This window comes from Moschus berezovskii, chromosome 27 (genome assembly GCF_049115385.1).
Source record: "Moschus berezovskii isolate FMDL1 chromosome 27, NW_MosBer_1.0, whole genome shotgun sequence".
In the NCBI taxonomy this organism is placed as follows: Eukaryota; Metazoa; Chordata; class Mammalia; order Artiodactyla; family Moschidae; genus Moschus; species Moschus berezovskii.
In genome coordinates this window covers 38,273,937-38,287,745 of record NC_142486.1, presented here as the reverse complement: position 1 = coordinate 38,287,745, position 13,809 = coordinate 38,273,937, and the positions used below count along the sequence as shown (strand labels likewise).

At 56.8% G+C, this 13,809-nt stretch overlaps 1 protein-coding gene across 2 annotated transcripts; it reads right to left on the bottom strand.

The window, feature by feature from the left end:
• Positions 1 to 5,036: 5,036 nt before the first annotated feature.
• NAGPA (N-acetylglucosamine-1-phosphodiester alpha-N-acetylglucosaminidase) lies at positions 5,037 to 13,698 on the bottom strand. Of its 2 annotated transcripts, none has more exons than XM_055409428.2 (11): positions 13,546 to 13,698; positions 12,989 to 13,444; positions 11,892 to 12,031; positions 10,826 to 10,934; positions 9,651 to 9,779; positions 8,989 to 9,194; positions 8,837 to 8,884; positions 7,632 to 7,760; positions 7,340 to 7,471; positions 7,187 to 7,250; positions 5,037 to 5,823 (listed from the first exon to the last, which is right to left on the bottom strand). In XM_055409428.2, the coding sequence occupies exons 1-11, from the start codon at positions 13,629 to 13,631 to the stop codon at positions 5,613 to 5,615; spliced, it is 1,710 nt and encodes a 569-aa protein (XP_055265403.1). In that variant the 5' UTR covers positions 13,632 to 13,698; the 3' UTR covers positions 5,037 to 5,612. The 2 variants fall into 2 exon arrangements, with proteins under 2 accessions (XP_055265403.1, XP_088689049.1); XM_088832923.1 differs by having other exon boundaries at positions 5,037 to 5,684.
• Between the last annotated feature and the right edge of the window lie 111 nt (positions 13,699 to 13,809).

Sequence of the window (13,809 nt, the reverse complement as noted above, 5' to 3'; positions counted from 1 at the left end):
CGCTGCCAAACCAAATTACTGCAAACTTAGTAGCTTAAAACAACAGAAATGGATTCTCTCACAGTCTGGAGGCCAGAAGTCTGAGATAAATGTGTTGGCAAGGTCGTGCTCCCTCCCATGGTTGGAGGGAAGGATCCTTCCAGCTTCTGGGGGTGTCTGGTGTTCCTTGGCTGTGGACACATCACTCCCATCTCTGTTTCTGTAATTTTTTTTTTTAATATGTGTTTAGTTTTTTGGCCACTCCAGGTCCTAGCTGTGGTACAGGATCTTTAGTTGCAGTATCCAAACTCAGCTGCAGCACATGGGAGCTGGATCCCTGACCAGGGACCAAACCCAGGTCCGCTACGCTGGGAGCACAGAGTCTCAGCCACTGAACCACCAGGGGAGTCCCTTTGCCTCTGTCTTTACGCAGCTTCTCCTCTGTGTGTCTCTTTGCCGAGGACCCCAGTCATTGGATCTAGGGCTCAGGCTAAATCCAGAATGATTTCCTCTCAAGATCCTGAAGCAAGCACACGGGCACGACCCACCAAGGACACTACTTCCACAAAAAGTCACACTCTGAGGCCCTGGGTGGACACGAATTCTTGGGTGCCGCTGTTCAACCCACTGCATATACACACGGTGCGAGAACAGACACATACAGCTTACCAGAATATTAAATACAGGCCTCAGGGCCCCGCTCGGCCCCGAGTCATGGGGATGCGCTGCAGGGGTCTCCTGGCCAGTGTCCAGGTGAAGGCGAGGGACCTGCTGTCCACCTTCCCGGGCTGCTCTCCCCTCCCCCTTGGGTTGTGCCCAAGTCCCAGAGATGCACCAGAGGACGCAGAGTCCTGTGTCAGGAGTGGGCAGGGCCTGTCTGGGGTGCCGCCCAGCCTTCCTGCGAGCTCCCCTGGGACCCAGAGGTGGGTCCTGGCAGCCACCAGGCATCACGGGACTCTGGAAAGGGTCCCTTGTTTTGGAGCAGGAGGCCAAGGGCCACCAGCTGGGGGTGCAGAGGAAGTGTGCTTCCCGTGGCCCCAATGGGCCCCCTGCCCACCTTGGCTATGGTTACCAGCCGGGCCCAGCACTTCTAACCGAGGTAGGGGGAGCAGCCCTTGCCGCACTCACCCTTCCTGCTTCTCCATACTATTCCAGCGCTGTGGGTGAGGGCTCTCCGAGGAACAGCCAGCTCCCATGGGCCTGGTGGGTGCTCAGAAAGAACTCCCTGTGGCCAGCGAGCTGGGGTGAGGTCTGAGCCGCAGGCCCCGATGACGTCGGTCTCCTCCCGGGAAGGCCCTTGGGTTTGGGTCCAGAGACAGCAGAGAGCAACACAACCCACCTCCCTGTGGCCTGAGGGCTGCCTCCGGGACCAATTCTTCCTCCAAGGCCAGGGGCCTCCGCAGAGGAGGCGGGCCTTATGGTGCAAGGGATCCTGTCAGTGTTTGGGCAGAGCCTAGAAGGAGCTGGAAAGAGCTGGAAGGAAAGGCACCGGGTGGCTCTCTAACTTCTCCCCAGTCCACTTCCCTCCCCTCCCTTCAGTGCCAACCGAGGCACTGCTGAGAAATGTGGGTCCCCGAGAATCACCGTTTGAAACCCCTAAGAGTTCTGGAGGCAGGACACAGGCCCCTTGAGAATCCGATGAAAGTGGTGGCATCAGGGCCCCGGAACCCACCCATCGACTCCAGGATCGGCATCTTTTTCTGGGGTCTTTCCAGATGCTCAGATCGTATACGGAGCAGCCCAGCAGCTGAGATACTTGTCACCATGGCAAGTGCCCAGCACACAACACTCTCCAGGTTCCCAGTCAGACCCCCAGGACTTCTAGCCCACCTTCCACATTGTGTTCAGGGGTCTTCCATCTCTTTGGCCTGCAGCACCTACTGTGGGACCCAAGCGTCCTCTTCCCTGTAGGGAACCTCACAGGCTGGCACGGCGGCTGCCCACCTGCTGTCTTCAGTGGGGAGACAAAGACACACAGACCCACAGACACATCCCCGCAGGAACTCAGAGGTTGGGAGCTGGCCTTGACATCCCACTTCTCTGAACCAAATTCTTCCTTTCTAAAGTGAAACTAGGGAATTCCCTGGCAGTCTGATGGTTAAGACTGGGTGCTTTCACTGCTGTGGGCCCAGAGTTCGATCCTGACTGGTGAACTAAGATCTTGCAAGCTACACAGCATGGTCCAAAAACAAAACAACAACAAAATGAAACTAGACCCATATTACAGTAACTCGGCTGCAGGGATGGGCTCAGTCAGTTTCCCGCATTCATGCCCCTTTGCAGCTTTTCATCAAGGGGTGAAGCTTCAAGAAGCAGTTTCACATCTCTGCCTGGATCCCTGTCTCCACCTTGATCCCAAGCCTAAACTTGATCCTGGAGGATGAGGCATCAGAGCTACGTCTGCAGCTGTGGTCACTCCAGACTAGGAGCCCACTGGCCCATTAGCAGATGGCAGAGACCTGAGTGAGCCCAGCTGGACTCACTGATTCCAGTCCAGGTCAAGAGAATCACCCAGGTGACCCTCAGTTCAGTTCAGTTCAGTTGCTCAGTCGTGTCTGACTCTTTGTGACCCCATGAATCACAGCATGCCAGGCCTCCCTGTCCATCACCAACTCCCGGAGTTCACTCAAACTCATGTCCATCAAGTTGGTGATGCCATCCAGCCATCTCATTCTCTGTTGTCCCCTTCTCCTCCCGCCCCCAATCCCTCCCAGCATCAGAGTCTTTTCCAGTGAGTCAACTCGTCACATGAGGTGGCCAAAGTATTGGAGCTTCAGCTTTAGCATCAGTCCTTCCAATGAACACCCAGGATTGATCTCCTTTAGAATGGACTGGTTGGATCTCCTTGCAGTCCAAGGGACTCTCAAGAGTCTTCTCCAACACCACAGTTCAAAAGCATCAATTTTTCAGCGATCAGCTTTCTTCACAGTCCAACTCTCACATCCATACATGACCACTGGAAAAACCATAGCCTTGACTAGACAGACCTTTGTTGGCAAAGTAATGTCTCTGCTTTTTAATATACTATCTAGGTTGGTCATAACTTTCCTTCCAAGGAGTAAGCGTCTTTTAATTTCATGGCTGCAATCAGCATCCACAGTGATTTTGGAGCCCCCCAAAATAAAGTCTGACACTGTTTCCACTGTTTCCCCGTCTATTTCCCATGAAGTGATGGGACCAGATGCCATGCACGAAAAACTACTATTTTTTGTGAGAAGCAATGACTGGTGGTTATTTTAAGCCACCAGTTTGGGGCTGGTTTGTGGTGCAGCACTAAATGACCACTACAGTTGACGGGGTTTCTCAGGTGGCAAAGAACCGACCTGCCAACGCAGGAGACATGAGACATAGGTTTGGTCCCTGGGAAGATCCTCTGGAGGAGGGTATGGCATCCCACTCCAGTATTCTTGCCTGGAGAATCCCATGGACAGAGGAACATGGAGGGCCACAGTCCATATGGTTGCACAGAGTCGGACATAACTGAAGTGACTTAGCAGCAGGAGCAGCAGCAGCAGAAGTGACAGCACATCTGGTGAGGGCCCGCTGCCTGGCTTGTTGACAGCCGCCCTCTACCACGAGCTCGCATGGCCTCATTCTTGTGCATGTCGCGTTGCAGAGGGTGCTCTCATCTCCTCTTCTGATAAGGTCACCACCCTCACCATCTCATCTAAACCTCGTTTAATGAAACCAAACGTCCCACCTCCTAACACCATCGCACGGCAGGTCAGGGTTTCAACATACAAACCTCAGGGTATGCAAACATTCAGTCCACCATGTGCCTGGATCCACTTGAGGACCTGCTGGAAGCAGCAGCACCTCCCTCCATGTACCCTCCCCATTAAGCTGCCAAGCACACAGTGGGGTGTATTATGAGGCAGGGTGTTGCCAGGCACTTCCTAAAGACCCTTACAGGCCACAAATTACAAGCTCTGATCTCACAAGGATGAAGGTCACAGGCAAGGGAAGACTTGCTGGGGCTGTGATGAGCTGGAGAGGACACACTCAGATGGGTACCAGCCACTCTTGGCTTGGACAACTTATCTCATTGCCTCTGAGGGCGTCCTCTGATGCTGGGACTTCAAGCTTTTTAAAAAATATTTACTATTTGGCTGCATATGCTCTTAGTTGCGGCATGGGGGAAACTTCATTCTGTCAGGAGGGAATTTTTGTGGCGTGTGGGCTTGGCAGTTGTTCCTTGTGGGCTTAGTTGGTCCTTGGCTTGTGGGGTCTTAGTTCCCTGACTGGGGACTGAGCCTGTGTCCCCTGCATTGCGAGGTGGATTCTTAACCACTGCATGTCCTTCTCTCACTCTTTTCATAGAGAAGCCAGAAACCAGAATTCTGGAATTGTTACTCTCTTGACTTATAACTGTTGGTAACTAAATTTTACTAAAAAACACAGAGCAGACTCACAGAGTGCGGTCCGGATGCCCACAGCCGTCATCTTGGAGCTCGGTGAGAGCAGCAGCCTGGAGCTCTTTCCAGGTGATCCAGTGAAAGTCGCTCAGTCGTGTCCGACTCTTTGCAACCCCATGGACTATACAGTCCATGGAACTCTCCAGGACAGAATACTGGAGTGGGTAGCCTTTTCCTTCTCCAGGGGATCTTCCCAAACCAGGGATCGAACCCAGGTCTCCCGCAGTGCAGGCGGATTCTTTACCAGCTGAGTCACCAGGTGATTCAAGTACACTTGAAAGTGAGAACCCCTGTGCGTGCGTGGGAAGTCACCTCATGTCTGATTCTGCAACCCAATGGCCTGTAGCCTGACAGGCTCCTCCGTCCATGGAATTCTCCAGGCAACAATACTGGAGTTGGTCGCCATGCCCTCCTCCAGGGGATCTTCCCGACCCAGGGATGGAACCTGCATCTGTCTCCTGCATTGACAGGTGGGTTCTTTACCACCAGGGCCACCAGGGAAACCTCTGGATTAAAAAAAATCGATCAGGGAGCTGGACATGCCGTGGGCACACCCTGAATCTGACTCTGGTTAAGCAGTCCCTTACGTGTTAAGGCCTAGGAGCCCCCCAAGTCCACGAATGCTAATTCAGACGAGGTTCATTTATTATATCAATTTATCAATTTATTCAAGTGGTAGAAAACCCCTCTCAGCGGCAGGGCAAAATAGAGAGCCTGTAAACATGATTTCATCCCTCCGCTCCTCTAAGGAGCTTCCCAGGACAGGAAACACCATTCCGGTGGGCAAGTTCGGTGATGAGGTCTGTTAAAAAAGGGTCCCATGATGTGGCCGTCGTCTCTTCAGTCCACCCCTGTCGGAGGGGAACGACGGCTGGACCCTGCCACTTGGCCGCGGCACGGTCATTGCGAGTTCGCAGCGGCTCCAGCCCCAGGAGGCGGCGGCTCTTTGGCAGCAGCGGGCAGGCCTTGGGGGGCAGGCCCCGTGAGCAGCAGACACAGGCAGGCGGGAACGGAGGCAGGCCCTCCGGGAGCGCTGGATTGCATGTGCCTCGGCAGGAGGCCTGGTGCGGGGCTGAGGCACGTTGCTGTCGGAAGCTTGGCTTGGCACCCAGGTCGCGACTACCCAGATGGGTCGGTGGCCTTGGGACTTCCTCTTGCAGAAGCCAGAACTCCTGGAAACGAGCCTCGGGAACAGGACACGACTGGCCGCGGGAGGCTTCAGTCCTTGAAGGGGTTACAGGAGTCACCCAGCTGCTCCTTCTCAGCGGCCAGGTGCTCCCCGTTCACCTCCTGCAGCGGGTGATAGACGTAGGCCCCATCTAGGTGCCGGCTCCGCGCAGCCCTCGACCCCAGGAACAAGGACACATTCGCTGCCGTGCTGATCAGCAGGAGGAACACCAGGGCCAAGGTGATGGCCAGCCAGGTGGTCCTGCGGGTGGGAGAGAAACCCGGAACAGGGATGCTGGATGCGATTTGGGCTGGGGTGGCACTGGAGGGGCTCCCTCCTCTCCCCTACTTTGCTCCTCCTCCCAGAACAGGAGCACAGGATCAGGGCCTCCCGGGACCACACGGGGGGAGCAAAAGGGCCTGGTGGGGTCACACGTTCGGAAGCAGTGCAGACAGTTATTATGTGTGACAAGCCTTGCCTGATATCAGGCTCCCCACTTGCCTGGTATTTCAAGAGGAGTAGAGAAAAACAAAGACTTTGATGTGCACCTCCCTAAGTTTCAGATGCTGCTAATAAGTGTCACATTGTACAGGGCACAGGAAACACAGCTGGGGACCTAATCCACCCCAAGAGGCAGTGGTTTGCATCCTGGGTTCCTGAGGATGTTGGCAACAGAGGCTGGGCTCTCTCCAGGATCCTCAGAGCAGACAGAGCAGCGAGGACCCACACCCCTTCTTCCCAGGCAGGGAGCTGGCAGGGCAGGGGGAGTGGGGGGCATGTGACTCTTGGTCTGAAATCCTCACGCAGAAGCAGACGTAAGCTGGCTGCCCCGGCGAGGCCTGCAGCCTGTCCCTCAGCACCCTCACAGCTCTCCTCCCCTTGCTGCGGGACCCGTGGTCTCATACCTGAGACCCAGCTCGGGGTGCAGGGCTCCTGGGCACCCCCGTCCCTGCTCCGGTGCATTTCCCAGCACACCTCCCGGGTTTTCCTCCCGGCCCTCACCTGATCACCAGGTCAGGATCTCCAGGAAGGACCTGGGATCTGAGTTTTGTGATGAGTTCCCAGGTGCTGCCTCCAGGCCAAGGCCAAGAGATTTTTCATTCACACCCACACCCGGTTTCCACCTCGAAGGGGCGGGCCAGGCACTGCCCTGGGCTATGGGAGGGACAACCATGAAGAGAGGTTCTCCAAGGGGGGCTCCCAGACCGACAGCACTGGTTCTTGAGCTCAGCTCTGTCTTCTAACACACACCCCCTACCTGGATGTCAGGTTGAAGACCTGCGCTAGAAAATAAAGACCCCACACAAGGGATGAACACCCCCGGGTGCCAGAGAAATGACGTGAATTGCTCAGAGTTTCTGCACCGAGACAACAAGCCCACACTCAGCCCCCTCGACTCTACTGTGGGGGTGGCCAGGGTCCTGCTCAGTGTCTCCCTGGACGGCTCAGGTGGCTGCATCAGCTGGGACTCTCCCTGAGCTCAAGCCGGAGAACTGTTGCCTGGTGTCCAGCGGCCACCTCCTAGCCCTGCCTGGGTCCTGAGCAGAGGCCACATCTCGAAGGCGGAGGGGTGCGGGGGGCGCTTTCTTCCCGCCCTTGCCCCAGGTCCCACCGAAGCACCTACCTGGTGAAAATGAAGAGTTCGCCTGCCCGCACGGTGACCTCGGGAGGTGGGAAACACTCCTTCACTGCAAGAGGCCAGGGAGAGGCTGAAGGCTGGGAGAAGAGGGGTCTGCCCTCCCCTGCTCCCGGGGCGGGGCCCTGGGAGGTGCGGTACCTCGGGAGAAGAGGCTGCTTAGGGTGGGTGACCAGTTGACGCTGCAGTTGCCAGTCTGGGGGTCACAAGGACACTGGTGCTCACACTTGCAAGGGCTCTGGCAGCCTGGCCCGTACCAGCCGAGCGGACACTCTGTGGGGAGGAGCCAGGAGGACAGTGGTGGGGGCCCCGGTGGCCAGGCCTCTGTCTGCACTGCGAGGCTGCGCCCGGGTGTGGGCGGAGCCGGGCTGACGCAGGAGCACCCCATGCACGGGGCCCCCTCCTGGCTGACTCAGCGGACCTTCCCGCTTACCCTGCACACAGGTGTCTCCAGCGAAGCCAGGGGGACAGGCGCAGGTCCCCTGCACAGGGTCACAGGTGGCTCCATTATGACACTGACACTTCTGGGCACAGTCTTCCCCGAAGGAGCCGTCGGTGCAAGCTGGGGTGGGGCAACGGAGGGGTCTCTGCCAAACCTGACCCTGCCCTCCCATCCCAGGCTGGAGCCCAGGGGATTGCAAATGCATCTTCATCACCCCAAGGGGCCCTGTTCGTTCACGTGTTCTCCCAAAAGGCAGTTCTGGAGAACTTGCCACGTGGCAGGCCTGAGGCCACGCCCTCAAGGAGCCTCTGCTCTGTTTAGGCAGAGGCTTCTGGTCTAGGCAGCCAGTGAGCCAGAAGGCACGGGTCACAGGACGAGTGAGGACATGTGTGCTGGAGGGAGAGGACCAAGTGCGGCAGCAGCGGAGCACTGCAGGGGGGTGGGGGGCCTCTGAGGGCCTGATCTGGGGGCTTGGAGGGTGAGGGGGTGTGGCCGGAGCCCCGGGGCCTGGCAGGTCATGCTGAGGAGTTCAGGCCTTTCACTCAGTGCCAAAGAGAGCTGCTAAGGATTTAAGCCCTGGGTGACAGCAGGCCTGTAGGACAGCTGAGCCGTGTCCTCCTAGGGAAGGGTTCCAAATCCAGAACCTGCAAGTGTGAGTTTATTTGGAAATACTGTCTCTGCACATGCAATTAAGGATCTCAAAACGGGGAGCCTCCTGCATTTAAGATGGACCCAAATCCCAGGGGCCTGGGGTCCGTGTAAGATAACGGAGATGGAGGCTGGACCCGGACAAGGGAGGAGGCTGTGCCTGTGAAGTCAGAGACAGACTGGGGCGAGGCAGCCACAAGCCAAGGAACACTGTGGCCACCAGGAGCTGGAAGAGGCAGGAAGGATCCTCCCCCAGACCTTTCAGAGCCAGTGCGGCCCTGCTGAGCCCTTGATTATGAAGTGCTGACCTCCAGAACTGTGGGAGAATAAAGGACTGTGTCCAGCCCGAGTCAGTGGACTCTTGCTGCAGCAGCTGCAGGACCCTGACATGGTGATTTACATGTGGGGCCAAAGCATGAGACAAGAGCCAAGAGACTAGCGGACCAGGCGGCGGGGGTAAAGGCAGCTGAGGCCTGCAGCTCCCATGATCACCCCCGCCCGAGAGCCCCAAGGGGTGCCAGGGAGGAGGCTGGCCTGCGGGCTCTTACCCTCACTGCAGTTGGACCCTGTCCATCCAGCTTCGCAGCGGCAGCCAGCTGCCAAGACAAGACCGAGAAAGCCAGGTGAGGGCTGGGCTGGGCCAGGGCCTTGAGAGTGGGGCACCCGGGCTGGAGATGCTTCCCGCAGAGCCACCACTCACACTCCGTGCAGAGCCCATGCTGGCTACAGTTGGCGGGGCCACAGTCCAGCTCATCGCAGGCAGCACCCCGCCAGAAGTGCCCTGTGCACTGGCAGCGCCCCTCCACGCAGGTCCCGTGGCCGCTGCAGTCTGGCGGCTGGCAGCGGGGCTCGTGCACACACACCACGGTGGACACACGGCGGGGACAGCGCCACATGTTGTCCTGGCTGCAGGGGGACAGGAGTGTGAAGAGAGGCTGAGGTGCTGGCCACCCCTCGGATCACCCACTGCAGAGCCTGAGGGCTGCCTCTCTTCATCATCTCTTCTCCAGCCTTTTACAGGTGCTTCCCACCCCAGGGCCTTTGCACACGCTGTTCTGGGCCCAGACGGCTCTCCCACTCCCGCCCAGTCACCTCTGCATCCTCCAGCTCTCAGCTCATGCTTCTCTCTCCTCAGGTCTTACCTCCTCATCGCCTGCCCCTTTCATTGGCCCTGGGCAGTGCTGGTACACTATGTATACCACTTCCTGTAAGCAGTGAGAAACAGGCATCTCTGCTCCTCCTGCTACTCTACTGAACCCCCAGAGCCTGGCAAATGACAGGCACTCAATATTTGTTGAATGAGACAGCCGGGGACATTCAGCCTGGCCTTGGACCTCAGCAAGGGGACTCTGGTGGGCTTACCAGTGATCAGACGGGTAACTGGCCAAGGTCCCGTTGAGCACAAAGGTGGCGGAGCCCCCTCCATCCAGGTTGATGGCGTTGACCACATCCTGTTTCAGCAGGAACTCCGCCATCTCCCACAGGTTAATGCTGCGGCACAAGACGAGCGCTGCTGACCCCGCGGCATCTGCTTCTGGGTTCGTGCATCTCACTTTCCACAGTGGACAGTATCGCACACCCACTACGGCAGACAAATTTCCAAGTGCTCCCCCCGACCCAAAGTGGCCTGTCCCAATCCTTGGAAGCTATGACTGTAACCAGACCTCACCCTCATGATCGTGTTAGGATACACAGCACGACCGTCCACACATGGGGACCCTGTCCTGGATGATCTGGGTGGTCCCAATGGAATCACAGGAGCCCTTAAAGGCAGACAGCTTCCTCAAGCTAAGGCAAAAGACGAAGTGAGGGAGACTGGAAACACGAGGGAGTTCAATGGATTTGACACACCTCTGCACCCTGAAGATACACACGAGGAGGAATGTGGGCGGCCTCGTGAGTGGGGAGGCCCCCAGACAGCAATGACGCAGACACCTCAGTCCTACAACTCCAAGGACTGCGTTCTGCCAACAACCTGAGTGAGCTGCTGAGACAATTCTTTCCCAGAAGCTCCAGATAAGCCCCTTATGTGGCCAAGAACTGGATGCTGTCTGTGGGACACCCTGAACAAGAGAACCTAGCTGAGCACCTTTGCGCTCCACCGACTCCCAACCTACAGAGCTCCAGTCTAACACATCAGTGCTGCCTGTGCCAATCTGTTACACAGCAACAGCACAGCACACTCACTTTACAGAGCGGGAAATGAGCTCAGAGAGGCCAAGGAACTTGTCCACGGCCACAGAGCCAGCACACGGCAGAGCTAGAATGGGAACCGAGGTCTGCTCCTGGCTTTGTGAGTAGACACTTTGTGATAATTTCCTTTCACCCCAACTAGAGCTCAGGAGCGATGAGGCCCTAAGTCAAGCAGACTGAGAGCAGATGTGTGGAGGGTGATGAGTTCGTGGAAGTGGGACAGACCTAGGGACCCTCTGCTGGTGGGAAGACAGGGGACAGGTGGGTGTGAAGATCCCCAGGGACCACCTGAGGGTCAGAAGGGCAGCTGATGGTGGGCTGAAGTTCCTCAGAGCAGGACTCACCCCCGCTGCTCCGTCTGCCCATCCACGTGCAAGAGCACCAGCTGCCCCTTCCGGTCGTGGCCCACGGCTGTCCTGGCTGAGATGACGTTCACAAATCTGCTGAAGGAACCTGAAGGAGAGGCAGCCTGGCTGATTGCCTGGCCCTTCGGGAGGCCTTCTGGGCTCTGCCTGTCACTTCCTGCCAGTCTGACACCACTCTGCACCTCTGGGTCTGTGCACCCAGCTATCTGCCCGCCCCCTAATCCCACCCCAGTACATCTCCACAGAGCAGGCAAAGGGCTGTTCTTCAGTGTAAATCAAGCAAGATCAACCTCCAGGTGAAAACACTCTAATGGCCTCCACTGTCCCAAGTTCAAAATCCAAATGCCTTACTGAGGCCTGGCATGACTTCCCTGGACTGCTTACTCTACCCCATCTCCTGGCGGTCTCCCCGCAATTCCATGCAGACACTTTCTGTTCCTTCTGGCCGGACTGGGCTTCTCCCCAGCTCTTCCCATGGCTTGCTCCTTCTTAGCTATGTCACCTCCTCCAAGAGGCCTTCCCTGACTGTACAATCTAAAACAGCCCGTTTAAACACCTAGGCCACGGCAGACCTTCCCTGCCCCAGTATTTCACATCTCAGTGGTTCTCAAAATCCAGTGTCAATCAGAATCACCCAGGGAGCTCCTTAGAACACACACTCTTGGGCCTCACCCCAGGGATTCTGATTCTGTAGCTTCAAGGCAGAGGGGGAGGGACTGAAGTTCTGTGTTTATAACAAGATCCTGGGTGACGCTGATGCCGCTGGTCCACAGACATTTTAGGAACACTCCTCTACTGTGTTCATAGCTCCATTCCTCCAACTTCTTCTGTCTTAGCACTAACCACCTCTTTTTAGTATACTATATATCTATTTCCTTTCTTATACATTTCACGAAGCAGGGATCCCCACTGATTCCCAATAACTAGAATGGTACTTGTAGAAAGACTTCCCCTATCACCCCACCTATCCTGGTTTTCAGATGACTTATTGCCAACACCCCCGCTCATCACCCACATCTTATGGTACTAAGTGCCCCCTTCCCACCTGTCTCCTGGGTCTCCTCACACTCAGCCGCCTGACTCTCATTGATGTAGATGCTGCCATTGCGAATCAGCCACACGACCCCACTCAGCAGCTGCACAAATGGATTCTCAGTGTCCAGCACCTCCTCTTCAGACAAGTATCTGGACACAGGGAAGCAGTGAGATTCAGTCAACAGCAGAGGCAAACTATGCGTAGTGGGCTCCCCATCCCTGCCCCCTGCCTGGCTACTGGATTCCTCCTGATGCCCAGGAACCTGCCTGGTCCTAGAAGCAATCTTTGCAAACAGTCCACATATCCCAGTCTACACTTCACTTAACAGAAACAACCAACCCCAATAGATCTCAAGTCTACCTATAGCCCTCAATCTCTCAGGCCGTCACCCAAGTCAAATTACTGTCTGACGCCTGCAACAGCCTCTTAACTGGCCTCCTTGCTTCCACTATGGCTCAACCTGTTTAGTGTCCGGCAGGGTCAGAGCAAGCTCTTAAGTGACCAAAATCAGTTCTGTCCTCCTCTGATACTTTCCTCCTTCCTTCCTTCCGTCACACACCAAGCCCCTCTGCACCTCTGAGCCTTAGCACCTGTTGTCCCTTCTGACAGCAATGCTCTTCCTCCAATTTTGACCCTGGTTGACCTGTGATTAAATTTCACATTAATTTTCTCATGTGCTTAAGGTCACCTTCTCAGACTAGTCTTTCCTAATTACCCTCCCTAAACTCAACTCTCTATTTACAGTCAGTTTATCCTGTTCCTTGCTTCACTGCTTATATACAATTTAAATTAACTTAATTATCTCTCTGGATTTTGTTTAATTTTTCACTAGTAATGGGTGCTATGTGTGTCCTTTTTTGAAGGCAAAGATTGTTTGCTTGTTCACAGCCATACCCCCGATGCACAGCACACAGACCAACACAAAGCAAGCAGCATACCAAACTGGAAGACGAATAAACTCTACAAGGAAGGTACTACCTTCCCCTTCCTGGAGATGCGGAAACGGAGGCTCAGCGTGGTTAGGCGACTTGAACAGAGCGGCACGGCTACATCTCGACTCTCAGGCCCTCTGCCCTAAACAGTTACCGGACACCCTGCCTCCTCACCCGGTGACCAGAGTCCCGTCGCGGCGGATCCCGAACTGCGCGTTCTGCAGCCCCCCGGCGCTGCTCACCCGCCGCCCGCCGCTCACCACGTTGCCCAGGCACTCGCCCGTCTCCATGCGGAAGAAGCCGCCGTTCTGGGCGACGGTGCAGCCGGACAGCCGCGCCGTCTCCTCCACAGTGGCGCGGCGCCTAGACGCGCAGCCGCCGGGTCCGCCGGGTTCCAGCACCGAGAAGGTGCGCAGGGGCTCGGGCGCTCGCGTCAGGTGACCGGGCACCGCGCGGTCTGCGAAGTACGAGACGAAGGTGCGCACGGAGGGGCGGTGGGCGCTGGCGGTCTGGGCGGCCGGCGGCCAGCTCTCGTGTTCCAGGCGGCCTGCGTGCACTCTTGTGCAGTCCCGGGCGAGGCGCGCGCGCGCGCGGGAGTAGGGCAGGAGTACGTCGTCGTCGCGGGAGGCCCTGCGGGGAGTGGGGGGGCACAAGAGTTCGGAGTGCTGTGCCCCGGGCTGGCGGACCCCACCCGCCACAACCGGACTTACCCCCGCGAGAGCTGTACTCACCCCGAGCCGAGGTCGCCGGATGCCTCCAGTAGCAAGCCGCGCAGAGCAATGAAGGAGAGAAGGAAGCGACCCATGGAGGACGCCATGTTGGACTCGGACCTCCGGTCACGTGAGCATACCCCACGTGATCCAGGACCACGCAAAGGTTGACAGCTCTTAGCTCTGAAGCATTTGTGCTTCTTCGGATATCGCGAGATATCATCCTGCTAACTTGCTGTGTTAATTTTTTTTAGAGGGGGCGGGGTTCTGGGATGGCGGGAAAGT